Source organism: Bactrocera dorsalis, chromosome 2 (assembly GCF_023373825.1).
Source record: "Bactrocera dorsalis isolate Fly_Bdor chromosome 2, ASM2337382v1, whole genome shotgun sequence".
In the NCBI taxonomy this organism is placed as follows: domain Eukaryota; kingdom Metazoa; phylum Arthropoda; class Insecta; order Diptera; family Tephritidae; genus Bactrocera; species Bactrocera dorsalis.
This window is the reverse complement of record NC_064304.1, coordinates 80,549,079-80,570,355: the sequence shown is the minus strand read 5'-3', so window position 1 is coordinate 80,570,355 and position 21,277 is coordinate 80,549,079. Positions and strand designations below refer to the sequence as shown.

At 35.4% G+C, this 21,277-nt stretch overlaps 1 protein-coding gene across 10 annotated transcripts in view; it reads right to left on the bottom strand.

Moving 5' to 3' along the window:
• Nucleotides 1-21,277, bottom strand: part of LOC105226623 (follicle-stimulating hormone receptor) — a 69,411-nt gene that overhangs the window by 20,426 nt on the left and 27,708 nt on the right. For 8 of the 10 annotated variants that reach the window (XM_049447233.1, XM_011205591.4, XM_049447236.1 and 5 more), the window contains 10 exons: nucleotides 19,882-20,577; nucleotides 11,109-11,260; nucleotides 10,931-11,005; nucleotides 8,720-8,797; nucleotides 6,568-6,642; nucleotides 6,421-6,486; nucleotides 6,273-6,341; nucleotides 4,193-4,264; nucleotides 433-550; nucleotides 58-359 (listed from right to left, as the gene is read on the bottom strand). In XM_049447233.1, coding sequence (XP_049303190.1) covers nucleotides 58-359; nucleotides 433-550; nucleotides 4,193-4,264; nucleotides 6,273-6,341; nucleotides 6,421-6,486; nucleotides 6,568-6,642; nucleotides 8,720-8,797; nucleotides 10,931-11,005; nucleotides 11,109-11,260; nucleotides 19,882-20,346 — 1,472 coding nt within the window. In that variant the 5' untranslated portion in view covers nucleotides 20,347-20,577. Of the gene's footprint in view, nucleotides 1-57; nucleotides 360-432; nucleotides 551-4,192; nucleotides 4,265-6,272; nucleotides 6,342-6,420; nucleotides 6,487-6,567; nucleotides 6,643-8,719; nucleotides 8,798-10,930; nucleotides 11,006-11,108; nucleotides 11,261-17,410; nucleotides 17,821-18,558; nucleotides 18,598-19,881; nucleotides 20,578-21,277 lie in introns of those variants that run through there. The other 2 variants (XM_049447238.1, XM_049447237.1) reach the window with 2 other exon arrangements.

Below are 21,277 nucleotides of genomic sequence, written 5' to 3'. Positions count from 1 at the left end.
GGGTGCTTTAGTTTTGTCCAATACTGTATGTATATAGTACAGTAATTTTTATTTTACCTGTAGAAAACTCCTCCACCATAAGGTGGACTCATGCCACCACCATTGGCGCCCCAAATACGACCATCGTAATCATTTTCAGTCTCTTTTGCTCTCATCTTATCTAAGCTGTCACTGATTCCACTTCCAGTGGTCATCTCCAAAAAATCCCCGCTGTCATTATCATTGTCATTCTTTTTGCAGCGCTGCTGCCACTTTTCAATTTCTTTCATTCTTTCAGCATGTCGTTGGGGATCATGGCGCGAGGGGAATATGAATGCACAGCAGTGGAAGGAATGTGTCAAAAATGCTCTTTGTAAATTCTACGGAAATTGCACGTAATAAAATCTTAGATAAAGTCTGCCGAACAATTATGCGAAAGCAAGTAAAGCTTACCTTAAAATTATATATGGATGGAATAGTTTTGAGTGTTTGTACATCTTCAATGCGCAATTCCTCAATGTCCTGCAAGCCCGCCGGAGGTAAACTCACCAACGAAGTGCCAGATAGGTCTCTTAGGTGTCAAAATATAAGATTTAGAAGAAAGAAAATATTCGTCAGTAATTTGTACAAAGATAAATAATTTGGATTAAATATTCACATATAAGGGTAAACTTTCTGGCATATCGAACTATTCCCATAGTTAGATCGTCCTAAATATTCTATCTAGAAGTAACTGCCGAATATTATTTCTTTAACTCTTTGTAGTCTCTAGGATATAAGAATTTGATTTTGGTCGGTCAGTTGTATGCCGGCTAAATAAATGATATAGTTTTTCGATATCAGCGCTTTTATTAAATGATGGTTAAATGTGTAAAATGGATATTTTAAAAACTCAGGTACTAGTTCGCTTTCTGCATGTGATCATGGGCTCTCTCAACAAACAAAAGAGAATAGTTTCATATGATATTTACTATATAAGTTGAGATATCAGTGAAATCGGAATATCGATTAGTAAATGTTGTTGAGAAATATATATGTACGCCTATATGTATGTAAAATATGCATATATTTGTGGGTTATTGTCAATTTCTTTTAATGTAAGATTCATCTCTCCGACCAAGCTTTTTCGATCGACCAGTCCGCGGTTTATTTTCAACACTTTTATTTTTCTAAAGTTTTAATATTTTTTATGCCGTTGATTTAGGCAAATTTTTAATAAGTTTTGATATTGCAGATTTTTTCTCCGTTTTAGGCCAGGGAGGCGCACGAATCGTAATACAAAAACCATCTGTAAAATCTTTTTCTTTAGTCGATACATTAACATTTATTTTTTATTGTATAGCAAATTTTAATTTATTTTATACAATTAGTTATTTTTTAAAATTTTGAACTGGACTATCGAAAAATGGAGTTTCTTGATAATAATTTGTTTCCAAAGTTTCATTGGTAGTAAGGAAGTATGACCTGACAATACACCTTAATGGAACTGCGCACCCATTCTAGGTGAAATTCCGTTTCGTGGTTTATTTTGGGGTTTGATTCCCTCCATATACATACGATAATTTCGCTTGTTTGGAAAACCAAAACAACGCTTGTTAAATTTTGCTTTAAAGACATGAAACAAAATCAGTTTTTATTATATATCGAATAATTGTCACTGGCGGTTAAAAATTGATTTATTTTAAGAATCTTAACGTTGAAAATCATGGGTTAATCCGAGACAACAACATCGACCATAAAAAAATTGTAGATCGATTGGGTAAGAAGGCGAAATTCGGTAAAAATGTCCAGTATTTGGTGGGATTAGAAGGGTATAGTATATCATGAGCTTCTAAAACTGTTAATACTAATCGCTGATATATGCATTGATCGAAAGCGGACCAAAATGGGCCAGAAGCCACGGCAAAATTGGTTCAGGATACAATCAAAATAATTGGCTGGAACTTATACCCCACCCACAATTTGATTTTATCGATGGGACACGCATTAGCTGAGCAGCACTTCGATGTCAACGCAGAAGTTGAAAATTTGGTGTCTAGAGGGTTTAACCGGTTTGTATCCGATATATTGATAGTCTGCTGACTCCAGGTTGCGTCGATAGGTTGAAAGTCGAAACTCTTGGATTTGCCTGAATTGATGCAACAACCACGATTTTGTCTTGAACGCGAACATCCAGATTCGGGAAACATCTTTTGCCGTCTCATAATAGTCCATCTAATCATGGGAGTGCCGTCAAAATCCCATTTGAATGGAAACGACAGACTGCAAAGCATGCTATCCAAATCATATTTTTGTATCCCATGCATTAATTTAAAAAAAATACTGCGAAATAAAAAAAATGTAATTCGAATACTCCTACAAAAAAAAATTGTTACAATCTGTTTTTGTTGCAGGATTCGCGCGTCACCCTGTATTTTAAAACCAAGTTTCGCACATCAGTTGAAATTCCTTTAAAAGGAGCCATTGAGACAACTATACGTGGAATGTACTTAACATGAAGCCTTATGTAAAGCTTAAACACTAAATTAGAAGAAACTGTACTTTCTGGTTACTTTTTAGTTTGTAACAAGAATATAGAGTATACCAAACAAATTGAAAGGTGAATTTTGTCCAGTCATCATGGCACTTGGAAAAATCCATCGTTGTGATGAGATCAGAGCCTTCACCGATTCAGCTTTTATATCCACAATTGAATCAAAACGGTCTCCTCGGAGTGTTCATGGGAATTTGCTGAATAGCCAGAAGTTACACGAAGGTAAATTAGGCGAATGCGGTGATTACGGCACGATACTCGTATTAGTTGAAAATGTGGTGAAATGATCAGCACTTCTTTGTTCAATAAATTCAGACATAGTAAAAAACGAAGAATTCACTTTTAGTGCGTATTTTAGAGAGTATTAGCAAAATAATGGTAATAAACGTACGTCCAATAGTCGGTCAACATAACCGCACAGCAGAGTCCGTATTTTGAGTAGCCATGGACCACGTTATAGTAGATAACCGGCATGAGTCCAACTGCGCTCGGGGTTGCACAATCCAACTCGTACAAGAAGCCGAACGAACAACAAGGTTGTATCACGTTCGTTGAATGGGATGAAAACATTTATGGTCACTGATACCAACTTTCAAAAGGACATTTTGTTCAGCGATGAAACACACTTTTGGTTAGATGATTACGTTAATAAACAAAATTGTCACATTTGAAGAATTGGTAATCCACAAGGCATCGTTGAGACGCCGCGCATAGGTTTCTGCTAGTGCATACTGCGGCTAAAAATATAAGGAGTTGTCGCAGGACAATGACATTTGGTTCATCATTGTTTTGGATTCCAATCAAGAAAAAAATGAAAAATTTTTTTTAAAAATTGTATTTTACGCCCACCTCTCATATAGGTTGAAACTTAATTTTTGACCTACAGCACTGATTTTTGGTACATAGCATATTTATGACATTATATATGTTGGTGTTAAATTTCAGTAATATCCGCCCACTTTTACGCCCAACTCCCATACAACTAAATTCTCTTTTATCAAGTCTCTTTTAGCAACTTTTTTACATCTTCGTGACATTCTGACATTGGTTTTTCAAGGGGGGCAATTTGGGGCAGCTGAATTTTTATCGTTTAGCTGAGACTTTAGGCTTTAATTCGGTATATGTATGTCGACAGCGGTAGACAGCGCTAAAAAGATGCACCACTTTGAATTTGAAGAACATTGAAATTTTGACGTCCAAATTATGTCGTTCCACAAAATTTTTTATGCATTATTTTTTTCAATGGATTTTGAGACGCCGTTACCTCCTCAAAAGTCACTGTTTGGCATGCTTTATGGGCAAAAGGAACCATTGGTCTATATTTCTTCAAATATTCGACCGTAATGTCACACTCATAAGGCCATGATAAATGAGATTTCCGTGTGAGAATTAGAGTACGTTGACGCGGCATTGAAACCAAAGCAACAAGACGCCAACGAAATAAATAATTTTATGCTATTTAATATTTTATATGAATGTAGATAATTTCTATAGTTGTTAACGGCTAATAACCAAAGAGATATCATTCAAGGCAATTGAGAAATGCCGTTTCTATTTGAGTTTCTGTTAAATCAGATTCTTAATCGACATTTGTATAAGCTATCTGACAGGGGAGAAATTTATTTTGCGTTTATTTCTTAGTGCCTCGTTATTTGTCTCGGTTAGAAATATAAAACTTACAATACATGTATGCTAATCCCATTGAAAGCATTTGGATGGACGTCCTTCAAAACTCGGTTTTGTCGTAAAGTTCTGAAAAAAATCATAAAAATGATTATATGTAGTCTCTTTTCTAAGTTTGCTGCTAGGCGAATTTAATAGAAAGCAAACAAATGAATGTTATTATCAGGTTTAGCAACTCATTAGTTTTAAACAAAAATAATAATTTTTAGCTTTCAATGCTCAACTTTACAGCGTATTGGGTCGTTCGCTAAGTAATTACTTTTTTTTTAATCACACAATTTTTTTAATATTCATTCAGCAATCTCACAGATTGGCTTTAACAAGCCTTCCAGAATGTGGTGCATCCTCTAGATCGAAATTGCCGGTACGAACCAATTTCGGCATTGGCGTTCGGTCAACATATCTTTCCCGTACATACAATATAACTTTCGTTTTGCTAGAACTGCATTTTTACTCTTTGGATAGTAAAAAAGTAAAAAATTACTAAAATGCTGTTTTCGATCTTCGATAGGGCAGCACATAAAAACTATTCCAAAAATTTTCTTTCCAAACAAGCACTATACTCGTATATCAGCTGTTCAAATACAATGCGCGAATTGTGGTTAGCCACACATGCTTTTTGGTGGTTTCACATAAGAGTTATTGCCAAAAGTAACTGAAGTTAGAATTTTTCCAAGACATCGTTACTGGTAAAAGAGAAACTATTTTTACATTTGAAATTGTATTACAGAAACAAAAAAGTTAAAATATTGAGAATATAACTTAACTATACGCAAACTTTACTTAGCCGCATTACAAACAATTAGAAAATTAAGAGGTTTTCACAAAAGTTTAGCAAATTTTACGCGCTTAGTATGAAGTTGCAGCCCCATTCCTATTAATTACTTGGAAAATTCAGACTGCGATCGAGTCCACTAACTTTTGCAGTATACCTTTGTCCAGATCCAGTCACGCCTGCAAATTAGCTGTTTTTAACTCTTGTGCGGCTAAGTACTGGCGCCCATTCGCATATACAGCCCTTGCAATTATGTTCCAAACATTTTCAATGGGGTTTAAATTCGAACTTCTAGCTGACCATCCTAGCCACGGTATAAAGCGCGAAGGAAAAAATTCTTTTGCCTTCTTGGAGGCGTGGATGCTAGCATTGTCCTGCTGAAAGGTAAAAGTAATTTCGACGTTATCCTCCAACTACTCAATGAGCACATCATCCAATATCTCAATATATTTTTCCAAATCCATTTTCGCCACAATAAAACATTATTTAAGCTATCCATGGTAGGAAAACCCATCCCATACCATCACAGATCCACCCGTGAAATTACGGCTCATTCTAGGAGGATTATTTTCGTGCAGATCATGTCAGTAACAACTGAATCCATCAGGCCTTTTTTCATCATTTTAGTTTAGTAATTCTTCTTTAAGCTTCTTCTTTAATAATGTTAAGTTGCCCGCGAGTTATCTTGGTATTTCTCCTTGATTTTTTATTGGATATGCCATATTTATCTCCTAATCTCAGAAAATTTCTCACGACTTTCTCTGACCTTTTGATTTGCCGGCTGATTGCTTTGATATAAAGACCATTTTCCTTTAAAATTTCAATTTGGCGCTTTCCCACTTCATTTAAAAATTTTTTTCTAGCGATTTCAATCACGAAATCAGCGTAAAAGTTAACAAAACTTCAAAAAAAAAATATATATATATTAAAAACACAGAACTTACCGCAAAAACGATAAAGATAAGACTGTGGCTAACCAAAGTTCGCATCAGTTGTCGGAAAATATTAAAATTTGTTATTTTAGTTTCGCTATGCTCTTGTTTTTATATGCATGCTAACTTTATATGTATGTATATTCCCTAAGATCTATTGTTCAGAAAAACAGGAAACTTAAAACTGTCGCGTGCATAGTTATTTTCTCTAAAATTTAGGAGCGCGGCTAACCAAAATTCGCGCACTGTATAAAACGGTAAGGCGGTTAAGTGTGAAGTTGGCTGCGAAAAAACTCTACAAGACCAGCTGACGTTTTTACTTAGTGAACGACCCTATAGTTTAGATTCAATAATATCTGAAAATACTTACAGTTTCGCGATCTGGGAGCCATTAAATGCAGAATCGTCGATATAACTTATCTCGTTATTTGCTAAAATTCTACAAAAAATATTTGAACATTACAAAGCTAAATAAAAATTCGTTTGATCGCTGATATTGCAGTATTAAATATACTTACAGTTGATCAGTCTTAACATTGATGGAATTCTTATCGATTCGAGTGATTTCATTGTTGTCGAGATCACTGAAAATAATTACGAAAAGAAAAATACAAACGATTTTTTGCGTTTTTATTATCATATTACAACAAAGAAAATATACTCACATCATTTGTAAAATGTTTGCCGGTGGAATGTGCCGCAAATCGGGCACCCTTATTAGACCACTGTTAATAATACGTCTGAAATTATTTCAAATATGAGAGTAATTTTGTGTAGGTACGTATGTTTATGTATGTATGTTTACTTTTATGTGGATTATAGGGAAACGCCTCTCAATGTCAGAAATACCCTAAAGGTGTATTTCCGCAAAAATTCGTTAGCGGAGTTTGTTTTTATTTTCATTACAAACTAATTATAATCTCAAAAGCAGTGTAGACATTCTTCAAGCGGCGGGATACCACCCATCCATATGCAACTAACCACAACTATGAAAAAAGTGCTGACATCATTTTAAATACAAAATATTTATATATTTACATTTCTACAATTTACACCCGCCTCAACTCTTTCCTATAAAAATTATGACAATAATCGACTCTCTTTTTTGTGACCACGCTTGTCAACTTGATGTCAATTTCATTTTCTTTGAGCACTTAGTCATAAGTGTGTATGTATTTGTAAATATGTGATACAGTTATTTACATAAGAAGGTTGTTACATTGCTGGGTAGCAGTTTTATTCTGGCTGAGAGGTGAAGCACATGTGAGCATCTTTCACAGATTAACTTACTTATTTTTATTTTATATAATACTCGTATGTTATTCTGAACTACTGCTACTTTCTGATATTTACTTGTATGTAGTAGCAATCTTGCCACCAATTTCCAGTTTTTTGAAAACTTCTCCCGCACTCTGGGTAAGTTAAGAGGTACTAAAAGGTTTTTCCAGAAAGTAATAGAATTGAATTTCTTCCGCCGCGACTGTACTTCGGAGCATAAGCGCACCGACTGGTTTGGGTAGAGAGCGCTCCTAGCTAACGAACGTGCGGCTGATCAGTTGTCCGAGCGCCTGGAAAGTCAGGACAAACACGACAACGCCTCGGCTTACACCGCCTTTCTTGTGAACAGCTACCTAAGCAAGGCCGGCATCCTAAGGCTTTCGCAGCATCTCTACAGCCCACGGCACTCTTTTGTTTCCTTGCCTGAAAAGGCCGATGAAAGGTAAGAATTTTGAGACGACAGAGAGGATTCAAGAATCATTCCGGAGAATGCCTTCCGAAGAACGCCTTCAATGCTTGGAAGTCGAGCTGGCACCGTATATTGTTTTTTGTAAACTATGCACGAAATTTTTAAGCAATAATGTCTTATAATTTATATTGTGCTTGGATCCATCTTCAAGTTGATTGGCGATTATTGTTTCCTAGAAATTATGCTTAGAAACGATTTGTAGATTAAATTGATAAATGCATATATCACTTAAATGTCCCAACTGGACGAAGGCCAGGTGGAAAACAGAAAATATCTATAGTATTATTCTTTTTTACATACGCCGAAAAAAATAAAACTATAAAACTACAACATAGGGAGGTAATATGTAAACTTGTACAATTGTATGTCGCTGGGTTATGGCATGTGGTTCAGACAAAAAAATATTTTTTTTCTTTTTATGTCCGAAACAAAGTACTATCTTGTGTGTACACCGATACAACTCTGTGGTAGGACAACACTCCTCTCAGTCTGTTATTGACATTTTCATTGCTCTCAACTGCGCAAAGCTGACAAATTGTGAAGGACGCTCTCACCTGGAGTAAGAGGATTATTGCAGTCTATCTGTCGGAATGTCAAACGAATTTTCCGATTTAACATCATTTTGCTTTCTAAGTATTACTATATTTCGCCTATGCGATGAAGGGGATTTATGTACACTCGTGCAAATGATTGACGCTTCCATCTTAGGTCGATGATTGGCCGAGTTTCACTTTCCTTTTTGATGTGAGCTTTGGTGTTTCACTGACAAATAGAAGATTCTATATGTACAAGTTTCAGCACGCCGTTAAACGGCTTATTGACTTTTATATATAATTTTATAGCAGAAGCTCATGCGAAAGCTTGATCCACATTATATCTATAGGCTTTATGTGGTCTGAGTCGGTTTAATTCGGTACCGAAATCATTAACAGACATATTCTTAATAGTATGCATTTGGTATATAAATAATATTACTAGAAAATCTTTACACTTTGGGTGATGAAACTTCAATCTTATAAATATATTATTAAAGAAAATTTATATGTCTGATAGTATTTGAACTTACTTACATTATTTTAATAGTTTCCGAAATGCCACGAAAGACATCCTGTGATAGAATCATCAACTTTGGTGCATTTGAAATATAGCTGAAAATATAGCAAATTGAAATGTATTGTCTTAGTTAGAAGAGAAATTAGATAACTAGGCTTATACCTATTTTACAAAAAATATGATAGTGACGATATAGGATACGTTTTCAATACCAAACTTTTAATAGCATTATGAGGGGTTGCATACGTTATAAATGTTACAAAGTTTTAAATTATATTAATATAAGTCATGTACAAGTATTCATTGAAAATCGTATTCTGTTGAGTTATTTAAATATGACTTCTATCTCACCCTGATTTGTCTGTCAGCCTTTTCGGAAATTTCATTGTGTATCGTTTTTAGAGATTTGCGTATTTCCTGCACTAGTACTAATCGAATTGCAATTTTGACAACCTCAACGGTCATTTCGTTTTCCGGAACCCAGTATACATATGCATATTCAGCCGATTTCCGGCAGCTACCTTATATACTTCCTAACTACTTATATTTTCTGTCGATGTGAGATTATTGCTTTTATTGGCTTTTGTTTGGAAGTTACTGCATTACGCCGGCAGTTTAAAAGTTCGCCAGAGATCATGCTTCGCGCAATAGCTTGCCCCTGTACCATCCACCCACTTGTGGTCTATTTTTTTCGCGACCCCCTGCTTACCGATCTAAGCCCGAAGGTTGTCAAAATGTGGCAAGTTCTTTTCCCTAGGTGCCTTTAATTCTCACATAAACCTAACATTTCTATATTTCTTCGTTAAAGATTTAAGATCCATCTCAAAATATTATAAACTCAATTCAACCCGAATTGCTTGCTCTGTTTTAATGGAAATGTAGTTAATCGGCTTACAAATAAATAGCTCTACAATTCATTGTATTTAAACTATTTCAATTAATTAAAAAGTACTTGAAGAGCAAATCTAAAAACTTTTCAGTATTCCGTAAATATTTCTACTTACAGGAATTATTATTTACCAGGGCAACGTACAACAAAAGTAAAGACTTACATCGAAAATGTGTATTTGTTTTTATTCCAAAAAGTAAGAAAAGACTTAACTCGAGCTTAACCGAACATGTTATGCTTTTGCAATTTCCAAGGAACTAAGCAAACTTTAAATTACAAAATGCTGCTAAGGATTCAACATGCATATGCGACGAAACCGAATGTATTTATTACCATCAACTTCGGTAATCATATATGTAATATCACGTATTACAAGTCGTTAAATTACATTACTTATGTGACATAAAATATCACAAAGCCGAACAGAAATTTGAAAATCATGATATTAGATATGTATTTGAACTATTCTGGTTCGATTTAAACCATTTTTATTTTTAAGATGGTATACATTAGAGATAGTTTTTGTGACAAGTGGTATCTTTATAACGTAATGGGTCTCGAGTTATATACATATACGCTGGAAGTGAAAGAATCATATGAAATAAAAAATTTTGATATTCCTATATATCCGATTACGCCTAATTTCACATTGACATAAGTGAAGGTTATGAACTAAATGTGGTTGAGATTGGTGAAATAGTTACTGAGTTATAGGATTAAGGGCATTTTGTTGGCGTAACAATGTTCCGATTCAGCCCATCTACAATACAAGTCTTCTCTTAGTTCCAAGGAACATACATACATATGTACGAAGTTTCATCAAGATCTCTTAACCGGAATAAAACTCTTACGATACTAATGATCGTTTTCATATATAGGGTCCGTATCCAGCTCTTAAATAATTGCTCACGAAAAAAATGCCTTATTTCTTGAGCTGTAGTCAATTAATTTTGGGAGGCATTGGCATTGTGAATGATTCACATTAGAAGAGCAAGAGAAAATAAACTTATGTGTGTAAGTATATAAATGTTTTCATTGCGATTTAAGATATCTAGAATGTTATGAATGGAATCTCGTTTACATTTCGCGGTATTGGAATTTTTACGAACGGAAAGGGTGTTAAGGTAAATTCAATTAGCAAAATACTCGTAGTTTACGATATGGTAGCCTAACTACACATTTTTCAACCGAACCAGAACCAGTACTACTCGTATGTCTAAATATTGCATTAAGCTATATCCGTGCGGATGTTGTACTGCCTTATGCTAAAGTTTATGATTTTATATAGCTATTTATGCAATTAAATGAACAGCATTACCATGTTACTTTATGTACTCACATAGTTCGCAGCAGCTTAAGGCCATCAAATGCGCCATCCTCGATGCACTCCAGATGCTGCAAGTCCTTCAGTATACTTTTCGTATTGGCATTTGGTTTTGTATTGGTGCGAATAAGCATAAAATGGAATAGAACAAAATAAGGCTCGCTGTTTTTGTTGACTCAATTTCCCTACTTACAAATCCTGCAACGAGGCTGCATACTTCTTTAGGCCAGTTGTACGAACGCGCGGCAAACCCGCCGATGCGATGCTAAGCCTTTGCACCGGTACTGTCAGTGTTTGTGGCACACGCATCAGCGCCTCACCCACGCAGTGGCACTCGATTTCATCCTGCAACATGAAAGCAAAAATTCCTTATATATACATACATATGTATATGCTTGTAAACAGTTATTTAAATACGGATACTAAGCTTCCATTCAGCAAATTGTTCAAGTGATGTTGCAAATATTTTCGTAAACATTATTTAATTAGAACAATTCTTCCGCCGGCGTGCGTGCAAATGAATAAATAAAAGATCTAAAGATACATACTTGTATGTAAAGTGTATGTGTTTTCAGACGGCTCAAAAGGAAGTTTGAAGCCTGAAACGGTTGTCTTCTCCAACTATTGTATTTTCTAGCGGTGTCAAGGTAGCACAGTTCATGAGCTCAGCTCGTGGATTCGGTTTGACCCTTCGCGGTGTAAGATTTTATTGCATGACTGACAAAAGCATTAAAACTGATTTAAATGAGACGCTTCTGTTAGTCTTTCACAAGTAGAATATATTTCAGCTTTTCTTTCACCAAGGAACGATGTCATAAAATAATTTGTATAGAAATTACTTTATTCGTTTGGGTCTGTTGGAAACATTTTTCTTAAAATTTGGAAATGTCCACTACCGACGCAGCTTAGTAGTCATCGGTGCATCCCTGTATCCCTAAAACACAGTTTCCGAACACTTTGTTTTCGTAATATTTCTGATCCCTTTCACGAACTTTAATGCCATAAATAATAAAATGTAATAAATTATTTAATTTGCAATCTCTTGTGCAAACTAAGTCGAATGCTCCACATTCGCCTTCACGTGGCCATGTAATATTCCTTGTCGACGTTTTCATTTTCACAAATAAACTACATCAAAGTATTGGATCGTGTGTCTTCCAGTTTGGTTTTTCTGGGATGAACAGATGATTTAGTACAACTCTATCAATGAAATATATTAGAGAGGCTTAAGGCTCTCGTAATCATTTTATGCTAACATTAGCGTCATTCATTTGCTAATCGATGTACATATCCTGTCATAAAGCAGTCATTTAATTTAGATGGTGCTGTTGGATTCTAAAAAAATTGTTTGTGTCAGAACAGAAGTTGGTACTTTCATCATTAAAACTTTTTAAAATTTCACAGTGAGCTTCTATAAAGTCCTTGAGCTCGCTAGCAGTGAGCTTGCCTGAGTCCCTGGGTGCCTGGCCACAACGTAATCGTCGAAAACTGTAAGGCCGATGAGAAAGCCCACCATTATTCACGCGTTTGAGATATACGTTTTGTGAAGCTCTAAAAATGAATTCTTCGATTTTTACTGTGTCTGAATTTATTCGAAAATGCACCATCTCATACTGCATTGGTTATTAGTGGTCATTTCGCCACATTTTCAACTAATACGAGTATCGTGCCGCAACCACCGCATTTGCCTGATTTACCTTCGTGTAACTTCTGGCTATTCAGCAAATTCACATGACCACTCCGAGGACACCGTTTTGACTCAATTGAGGAAAAAAGCTCTGAAACGAAGAAGGCTCTGATGGCCAACACGACAGCGTATTTTTTTCAAGTGCTATGATGACTGGAAAACTCGTTGGCATAAGTGTAGTGCAGCGGGAGGAGATTACTTTTAAGGAGATGAAATAGATAAAATTCACCTTTCGATTTGATCACAGTAGTATAGATGTCATGGCTTTCACTTCGGACGGACGTCTAAGCTGTAGGCGGGCTTATTCGCGGCCTCACGAAATTTCAGTCTATTTATCTAACCTGCTACAGTCCTAAACTAGAAGAATACTTATTCCATTTTCAGCACGCGTTAATGCTTTTATTAAATATAATTTAAATATAATTGGCTTCATATTTGTAGTCGCCGAAAATGGGCGAAGTATTTGAAGTTTAGTATCTAAGTTATTCCAAACGGAAAGAATTACATATCTGGGTACTTACGTACACATATGCCAATGCTCGTAAAGACAACAAAACAGATTAGCAACATATTACGAGAGAAATTACTCCATTTATTCTTATATTATAGGCGCCTTAACGCATCATTTAGTCCATTGCACTGAAATCTTTTATTGCATCGACTTTCCGCCTAATATTCCATAGAATCTGCTTTGCTGCGCATTTATTTAATTATAATGCACTAAAATCTATCTCCAGTGAACATATTGGCGAATTAGGCGAAGACACATTAGTAATTGAATGGCTCTGTTAATTAGCGGTAGTGTATTCAGCTCATTACATTCACATCGATGCAAGGGACCGAGAGGAGATAGAAGATTAGGGTGACACGTTATTATCGTAATCGTCAACTGTAGATAAGCGATTTCTACCCTTTAGAAACTTTAGCTTTATCAAATTGATATCGTTCACTGACGATTGGAATATGTTAATAAAACATGGGAGGCATTTAAGAAATATATTTTACGACACATATCAACTTCGAAGGGTTACCTATTTCTTAAAAATTATAACTTAGATATTAGCATTGAACGTTTCCAACACAAACCGTCCAACCACACCCCCTTGGTAATCCAATGAGGGTGCAATGAATTAACAAAAATTTTAGTGACAATCATTCCTATCACTGAATCAAATGAAGACAATGTACGAATCAAATAATCTTGAGTCTATATGAATTCGAATTGGCGTTGCCAATTATTTGATTGAGACGAATCGACAAAAACGATTTCTACAGTAAAGATAAATTTCTTTATATAATTTTGACCATTATTTTTTATATTTTCGAAGTGTAATAGTTGTGTTAATTTAACGGTTGATTGTAACACGTAAAACTAATTGAGAATGATATGATCAGGTTGACGAGAGGAGTTGAAATCCGGTCGGCTGTCCGTCTGTCAGTGCAAGCGATAATTTGAGTAAGAATTAAGATATCTTGGAAAAGCTTGCTAAATATACATATGTACATGTCCTTTGGCACCTAAAGGAAGTCGGTATTGGAGATGGGCGTAGTAGGACTACTGCCACGCACATTAAACGAAAACTCAAAGAGTGCGGTAACTAAGAACAAAGTTGAGATGCATAACAGTAATGTGGTAGATGGAGATCGCAGTAACGAGGGACACCTATTCCATAAAATTGTTTTAAAAGTGGGCGTGGCCCCGTCTTCTTAATGGCTTAATGTACGTATCTTCTAAATCGGTAAAGCCAAATTAACCAAATTTGCTGAAAGAAAGTTAGCTTAGCACTTCTTCATATAATCTGAAAATGGGCAAAACCAGATTATAACCATGCCCACTCCCTATATAACATTTATACTGAAAACTACTAAAAGTACAATAACTCACTGTATAAATGCGCCACAAGCAGTAAATTTCAAAATCAAGATGGCAGTAAAGGGTTTTATAGAGCGTGGCACCACCCACCTTTAGGTGAAATCCTAAGAATTCTCAGGATTAACTTGACCAATTACAACCAACTTTTATTTTACCCAAACATTACTGTTATACACCACATATATAACGGGTTTTTCAATAAGAGCGAGAGAGTTGTTTTACATAAAACAAAAACGGTTTGCAATATCAATGAAACTCTTTATTAGCGTGAAAATACATTCGATGCCATTATGTATGGAACTCGATTCTTTTGCATGGTCACCACGGGCACGCTTGCCGAAGCCCTGACGCTGAACCCAATTTTCGACGGTTTTCAAGCATAAATCGGCCGATAATGCTGCAACTACACGTTCGATAATCTTACGAAGTTCATCAATCGTCGCTGGCTTGTTGGCATAAACAATAGACTTGACATAGCCCCACAAGAAATTTTCCTACGGCGTCAAAACGCACGACCGTGGCGGCCAATTGACTGGACTATTTCGTGAGATAACACGTTCACCAAACTTGGTTTTCAATAAATCGATTATTTGCTGTGTGACTTGTGGTGCCGTCCTGTTCGAACCACATATTGTCCAAGTCCATATCATCCAATTCAGGCCAAATATATTCGGTTACCATTAAGCTGTAATGATTTCCTTTCACAGTAAAATGCCGGTCTTGATCATCACGGAAGAAGTCTGGCCCAATGATGCCGCTGGCCCATAAACCGCTCCAAACTGTAATTTTTCTCGGGATGAAATGGTGACTCAAAACGTTTTTATTTCTGTAGCGCTCTTATTGAAAACCCCGCTCTTAATGTTGAGGCCACTGACTCCGGATTTCGGTAGTAAATTTTAATAGCTTCGACTCGTTGTTGGATCGCATATCTTTTCATCATAAAATGGCAAACCTTACTGAGGAGAAATGTCGAAAGAGCGGGAAAAAGTATAGCATGGCTTACTGTTCCTATTGGCCGACTTTTGTAGCGTAGCTATTGAAAACCCCTTTACATACATATGCATATGTTTATATAAAACAACTTTTAAAAATAATCTCATTCTTTCACTTTACTGTACACAATTCGAACACAAATTAAGTTATCATTATAAAACTCTGAGGAATTAATGCCATATAGGCATGTTGTTTCATCTTACGAATTTTGTCGAATTTGGACTATAACTTTTTAAGGACCCAGGGGCCAAATATATGGACACCTGCGAGTTCTTGTCTTGAAATTCGGAGCAGTATTTTTGTGAAAACAGCATTTCCTTGTGCCAAGAGTGGGTAAAATTGGTTTAATACTTCTCTTATACCTAATATACATTTTTCCGAACATCCTGTTGACTTTATACCGCATATATCGGTCAATATATAAGAACTCTTAATTCAATTCAGGAATTATCTCCTGTAAACATTAGTGTATCCCCTTAACTAAAATGAATGAAATCAAGACAATACTACTCCTAGTTCCCATATATTAGGTATATGGATTTTCAAACATACATTTGACTTTATATCGCATTTATCGGTATGTATGTAAGATATCTTAACAAAATGAAATGAAAGTATAATATTAAATATACTTTAAATTAATGCCAAAAACGTGCGATATTCATGAACGAATTACCCCAGCTGAATGTAGTATCAGCGGCGGATTCACGGGGGGTTTTAGAGATCATTATTCCTCGGATTTCCAATTTAGGTGTATACATTCAGATTCAGAGATCACAATGTCGATGATTTCCAGAATTCTGATTTAGCAATGGGAATTTATATGAATATTAGTACTATTAGCCTTTATTTCATTTATGTTGTTGTTGTAATCTCTTTTTTTCAGTATTTCTTAAAACATTTTCATTATTGTCCTTACTTCCTCTCTAGTAGTAATAGGTTAATCCAAGTAGTTTGCTCTAACAATCATTACTACGAAAATTCCTCCCATTTATTTCAGTACGAAACACCCTAGTGCAAGAGCAAATACACATACACGTATTAAAATCATTTCAGCTAATTGCTTTGAGTGTTGTTCCATTGAAATGTGTATCTCTCTACATGTGTTTACACATTGATCGCTGATAGTTGAGAGTGCCGAAGCAAGTTGCGATTTCTCCAGTGCACTTTCACTAAGTTTTCTTCATAAAACTTTTCTTTGACAGGCACTTCTTCCGCATCCTGAAATATTGTGTCAATTTGATAACTGTCCTGCGTAATAAAATTATCGCTTACATTTTACGCAACCGCAACAAATTGAAGTGTCAAGAAATATCGCCCCTGCCCACCTTCTTGTATTCCGTACTCTATTGAAGGCACTACTAACAAATTTGATTGCTGCACTTGTCCCACAAACGCGCATGAAATTTGACGCCAGCAAATACCAATGATTTTCCGCCCTCGTGGCGAAGTAGAATGGAGGCAATTGGCAAACATAAATGGACGTTGGTAAAGGTCAAATTGTTGGCTGCTTTTGAAGTATTCCATTTTCTTATTTTCGCAATTTTTACTTCCGGCTAGTGGTTGTAAGAAACTCTCTTCTGCCTTCACTGCCGACCGCAGACATGGCTGGCAATTGAAGGCGAACTGCAACAAGCAGGACACGTAATTTATCTAATAATTTCAGACACTTTCACATGGGTATATGGTGCTTTGATGTCGACACATTTTATTATATTGAAGAGGACGTCGGATGAAGGTTGAATCCGGAGCGTGCAATTTTCTTTGAAATCTGTTGCAGTAAACAGCATATATTTGAAATCCCTCTTTCGAAAAATAGTTTTTGATATAATATAATGTAATTCCTAAGTAATATAAGAATCCAAGGAAAAAGGGAATAATTGTATTGAATACAAGCTAGTCCTGCGTTTATTCTTAATATCATAATGCGACAGATACTTACCCATATCTCACTAATTACTGGAGTTAACAAGATATCTCCAAACATAAATCCTGTTAATCTCGTTATCGAGGCGATTTGAATCTCATCTACTCGAAATCGAAAAAAAAACTCCTAATTTAACTCTTAGAAATTCGACCACGCCCAACCACAACTTCGAAAAAAGTGTCGAAGAAGGATAGTAATGTAAACTAAGGCTGCCGAAACCGATCTAATAAAGTTTTGGTAAGAAAAAATGCCCCAGCTTTGAACGGCATCTCCAGCGGCGGTAGGAACAGTCTAGATTTGTGAAGAGATTAAATGTTATATAACCACTTCAAAAATTCGAAGGAAACATGATATACGGTTTCTAACGGTGAAAGGTTTTAGTACAATTTTTATTGTTTTGAGACAATTTCGAATTTTTCCCCGATGATAATTTTTAAAGTTTTTAGCATTTTATATATTAATATTTTAGAACCAATTCGTTTTTTTTTTTTTGCGATTTCAAAATCTTTATCGACTATTCAAAGATAATAATGGAGAAACTTCGGAATTTCGTAGAGTATAGTAGAAAATTAAACATGATAGCATTATGCCATTTAAGCTCATTAAGGAATTGTATTTAGTTACGCAACATGGTTAAACCCCTTCTTTGTTCAAGGCAATTAACACTCTTAAATATCTATGTTCTTGCTCTAAATCTCAAGACACACTTTAGTTTTTAACAAGGCTATCCTAGAAAGGTACTTTTAAAATATATACAAAACCATTTGTCTCCTTCCGATTTATGAATGACATCATCAATCTGGATGAGGTATATAGCTATGTTGGATATACATTGGGCATAGGATAGAAATAATGAAAGAAAATTTTAGAACATATTTTGCGTGAATTTATGGACCGGTATGGTGGCCCTGGAAACATTTTCGCTTAACTTTATATGAATGAATCAGAAGGATGTATAAATTAACTTTCAGTACGTAGATACTCTTTTAGAATCAAATTAGCACTAGCTAAACTGCTAAATTGTTTTATGTATGTTTTATTATGTAGAGAGAGTACAATAAATCTGAATATCAGAGATAGGAAATCACATAATGTGATTATGAGGACTTCAATATTTCTTATAGGAGCTTCAGACACACTTCTTATACACATACTATACTTACATATGCACCATTGGATACACGCATGTATGTACAAGTATATTCCAACAGCCGGTATAGTTTTCTTTTTGAGATTTTGAGTATAATTACTTAGGTCGTTTGAATGTCACCTTTTTCCTGTAAATTGTAATTATTGCATCCAACTTTCTTAAAGCAATACTTCTGTCACGATTGTCTTTTTGCTGCTGCTTAATAGGGAAGAGCCATCGACAAATTGGTTCCAGTATGACCGCCCGCTAATCAAACAAAAGACGCGTGGTGTAAAGTTGCAGCAGGAAATAGCGCAGACATCAGCAAGAAGGATTTCTTGGCCCATGTACTGAGTAATTTAATTTGTACACGAATGATAAAGTAATCAATTTAGTTAAGCTCCATGATAAAATATGGTGGTGAATAGAAACATAAGAACATACCTACATACTTATGTACCATATATGAGTCATTCCATACAAAATTAACCCTCTAAAATTTTTTTCGTACAAAACTTTTTTTTGTGTTCTTTGAGACAATCTATTGGATTATATTTAGACTCAATATAAAAAATATTGGAGTTATGAAACGGACTCTATCGCTGTTTGATCTCGCATGCCCTATAGCTCGTGCTGCACGCGTTGAAAAAAAGCTTACGACACCAGTCGCAAACGCTCCGAAATGTACAATGTACTCGTATGTCAGTAGCTAGAGAACCAATGTATATTTTTCATTAAAAATAATTCCAAATTAAAAAAAGCATATTTGTTTATAAAAATGTACTTTATATTTATAAAACAGGTCGAAAAATTAAGCGTAAATACACTATATGTACATATCTCATTAGAAAGCTGAGAAAAATCCTGTTAGCCGGTTAATTATTCTTACAATGAAATACTTTCCTTTGTTTACGTAAATCTTTAAAGGTAGAGAGTTGAAATTTTGAAAATCCATGATTCAAAAAATGTTTCATTTTGAGTCGAATTACAACAATACGTGTCCAATATTATGCCTCAAAGAACACAAAGTAGTGTTTTGTACAAAAAATACTTCAATATAAATTTTGGATGGAATATGTAGGTAGGTTAAGTATTTACATTCCTGTAACCTATAAAAAGCTTTGGAAAGGCAATGTGATACTTTCAATTTATTGGTGAGTTATGGAAGGTGTGTACATAATAATATACAATTTATATACATATATTTAATTATGTGTATGTGTTTACAGATATACTTGGTGGATTAATCTAATCACTAATAGCGGATACAATCAGCTATAAGAAACCGGCGTATACTCGTAGGATTTAAGTTATTCGTATATGTATGCATATTTACCATAAAATTTGCAGTACTCACTTGATTTGTGGCATTCCAGCAGCAACATTGCCATCCCGTGTGCGTGGCCGGCACTGGTCGGTAACCTTGTGTGCTCCTATCAGAACCATCATGTAGTGGGTGTTGTGTCCACAGATCACTTACCGCAGTGCTGTTGTTTGCAGTGGTGACTTCCTTTCCATTGTCGCTATTCGAACTATTGGCACTAGGTAATAATAGCTCTGGTGCGATGCCGATCAATGCCCTATCGAAGCCATATTGCATGTCGTAGCAGTTATTTAGCTGTGCGCTTTGCTCCTCGATCTGTCGTCTATGTGCGCAATGGCAGCAACAACAACAATAGCATAGTAGCAGCCATAATACCGGCAACAGGCGAAATAACGGATATATACGCATTTGCAAAAACGGCTTGTTGAAGCGCCGCCGGCGACGCCAACAGGCACTCGATGTTCTCGCTTTAGGATGATGCTTGGAGGCGCGTCTCATTATGCCGATGCCTCTTTGTTTGGAATCATCATCTAATTTTTCACGTGGCTTGTTGTTGGTTTTATTTTAGTCGCATCTGCCCCTGTGCGGAATTCTCTTTGAAATAAAGTGTGCTTTATTTGGATTATCCTTCATGGCATTGTAATAGCGCTTTAGCCATTCTGACACCGGTAACATTTTCATTTCAAATTATTCTTCGACGAATGTTAATTTAGTTATTCAATTCTCGATCTGTAAAAGAAATAAATATTAAGAAGTAGGCAAGAACCAAGCTCGGGCGTATCCGAACATTTTAGTCCTAAGATATTTGCAAGTAACAAAGCCGAAAAAATACTTTCAAGTTTTGGCAAAATTTTATATTTAAAACTATTTCGAAAAGATTTCGCATTCATATTTCGGAAACCGAACAGATTATTAACTTATGTGCATTGTTGGTAACTTAGTTTTATTCGTGTTCGAAATATGTAACTCTACCCCCTGACTTTCTTAAGGGAATCTCACAGTTTGACCGACATTTTCGGTAAAACGTCAGCCATGGATACGATGGTGATACCGGTTCTTATGAGGCCCTTCTGTATCATATAAGAAGAGAAATTTGATGCTTGTGACGTATTTATTCAGTGAATTAGTAGTTTTCAACATAACCCTACCGATATAACATTATTGACAAAAAGTCGACAAAATTGGTGGATACCCTTCACAGTTGCTTTTTTATAGCATGAAAGGGCTTTAAAGATCTTTATAATGATTTTGATCGATCCGTTTCAAAAACGGCTATTTGTAGCCGATCTCAAGAATTTATCGGAACATCGATAACATCTCCTAGCTCCTTGTTGTCAAGGATATCATTTATCGTGATAACAATATAATAGAGTAATTAAAGTTAGTAGAGTGCTTTAGCTCGTTGGCCGGTATGGCCGTCAGTATGCCG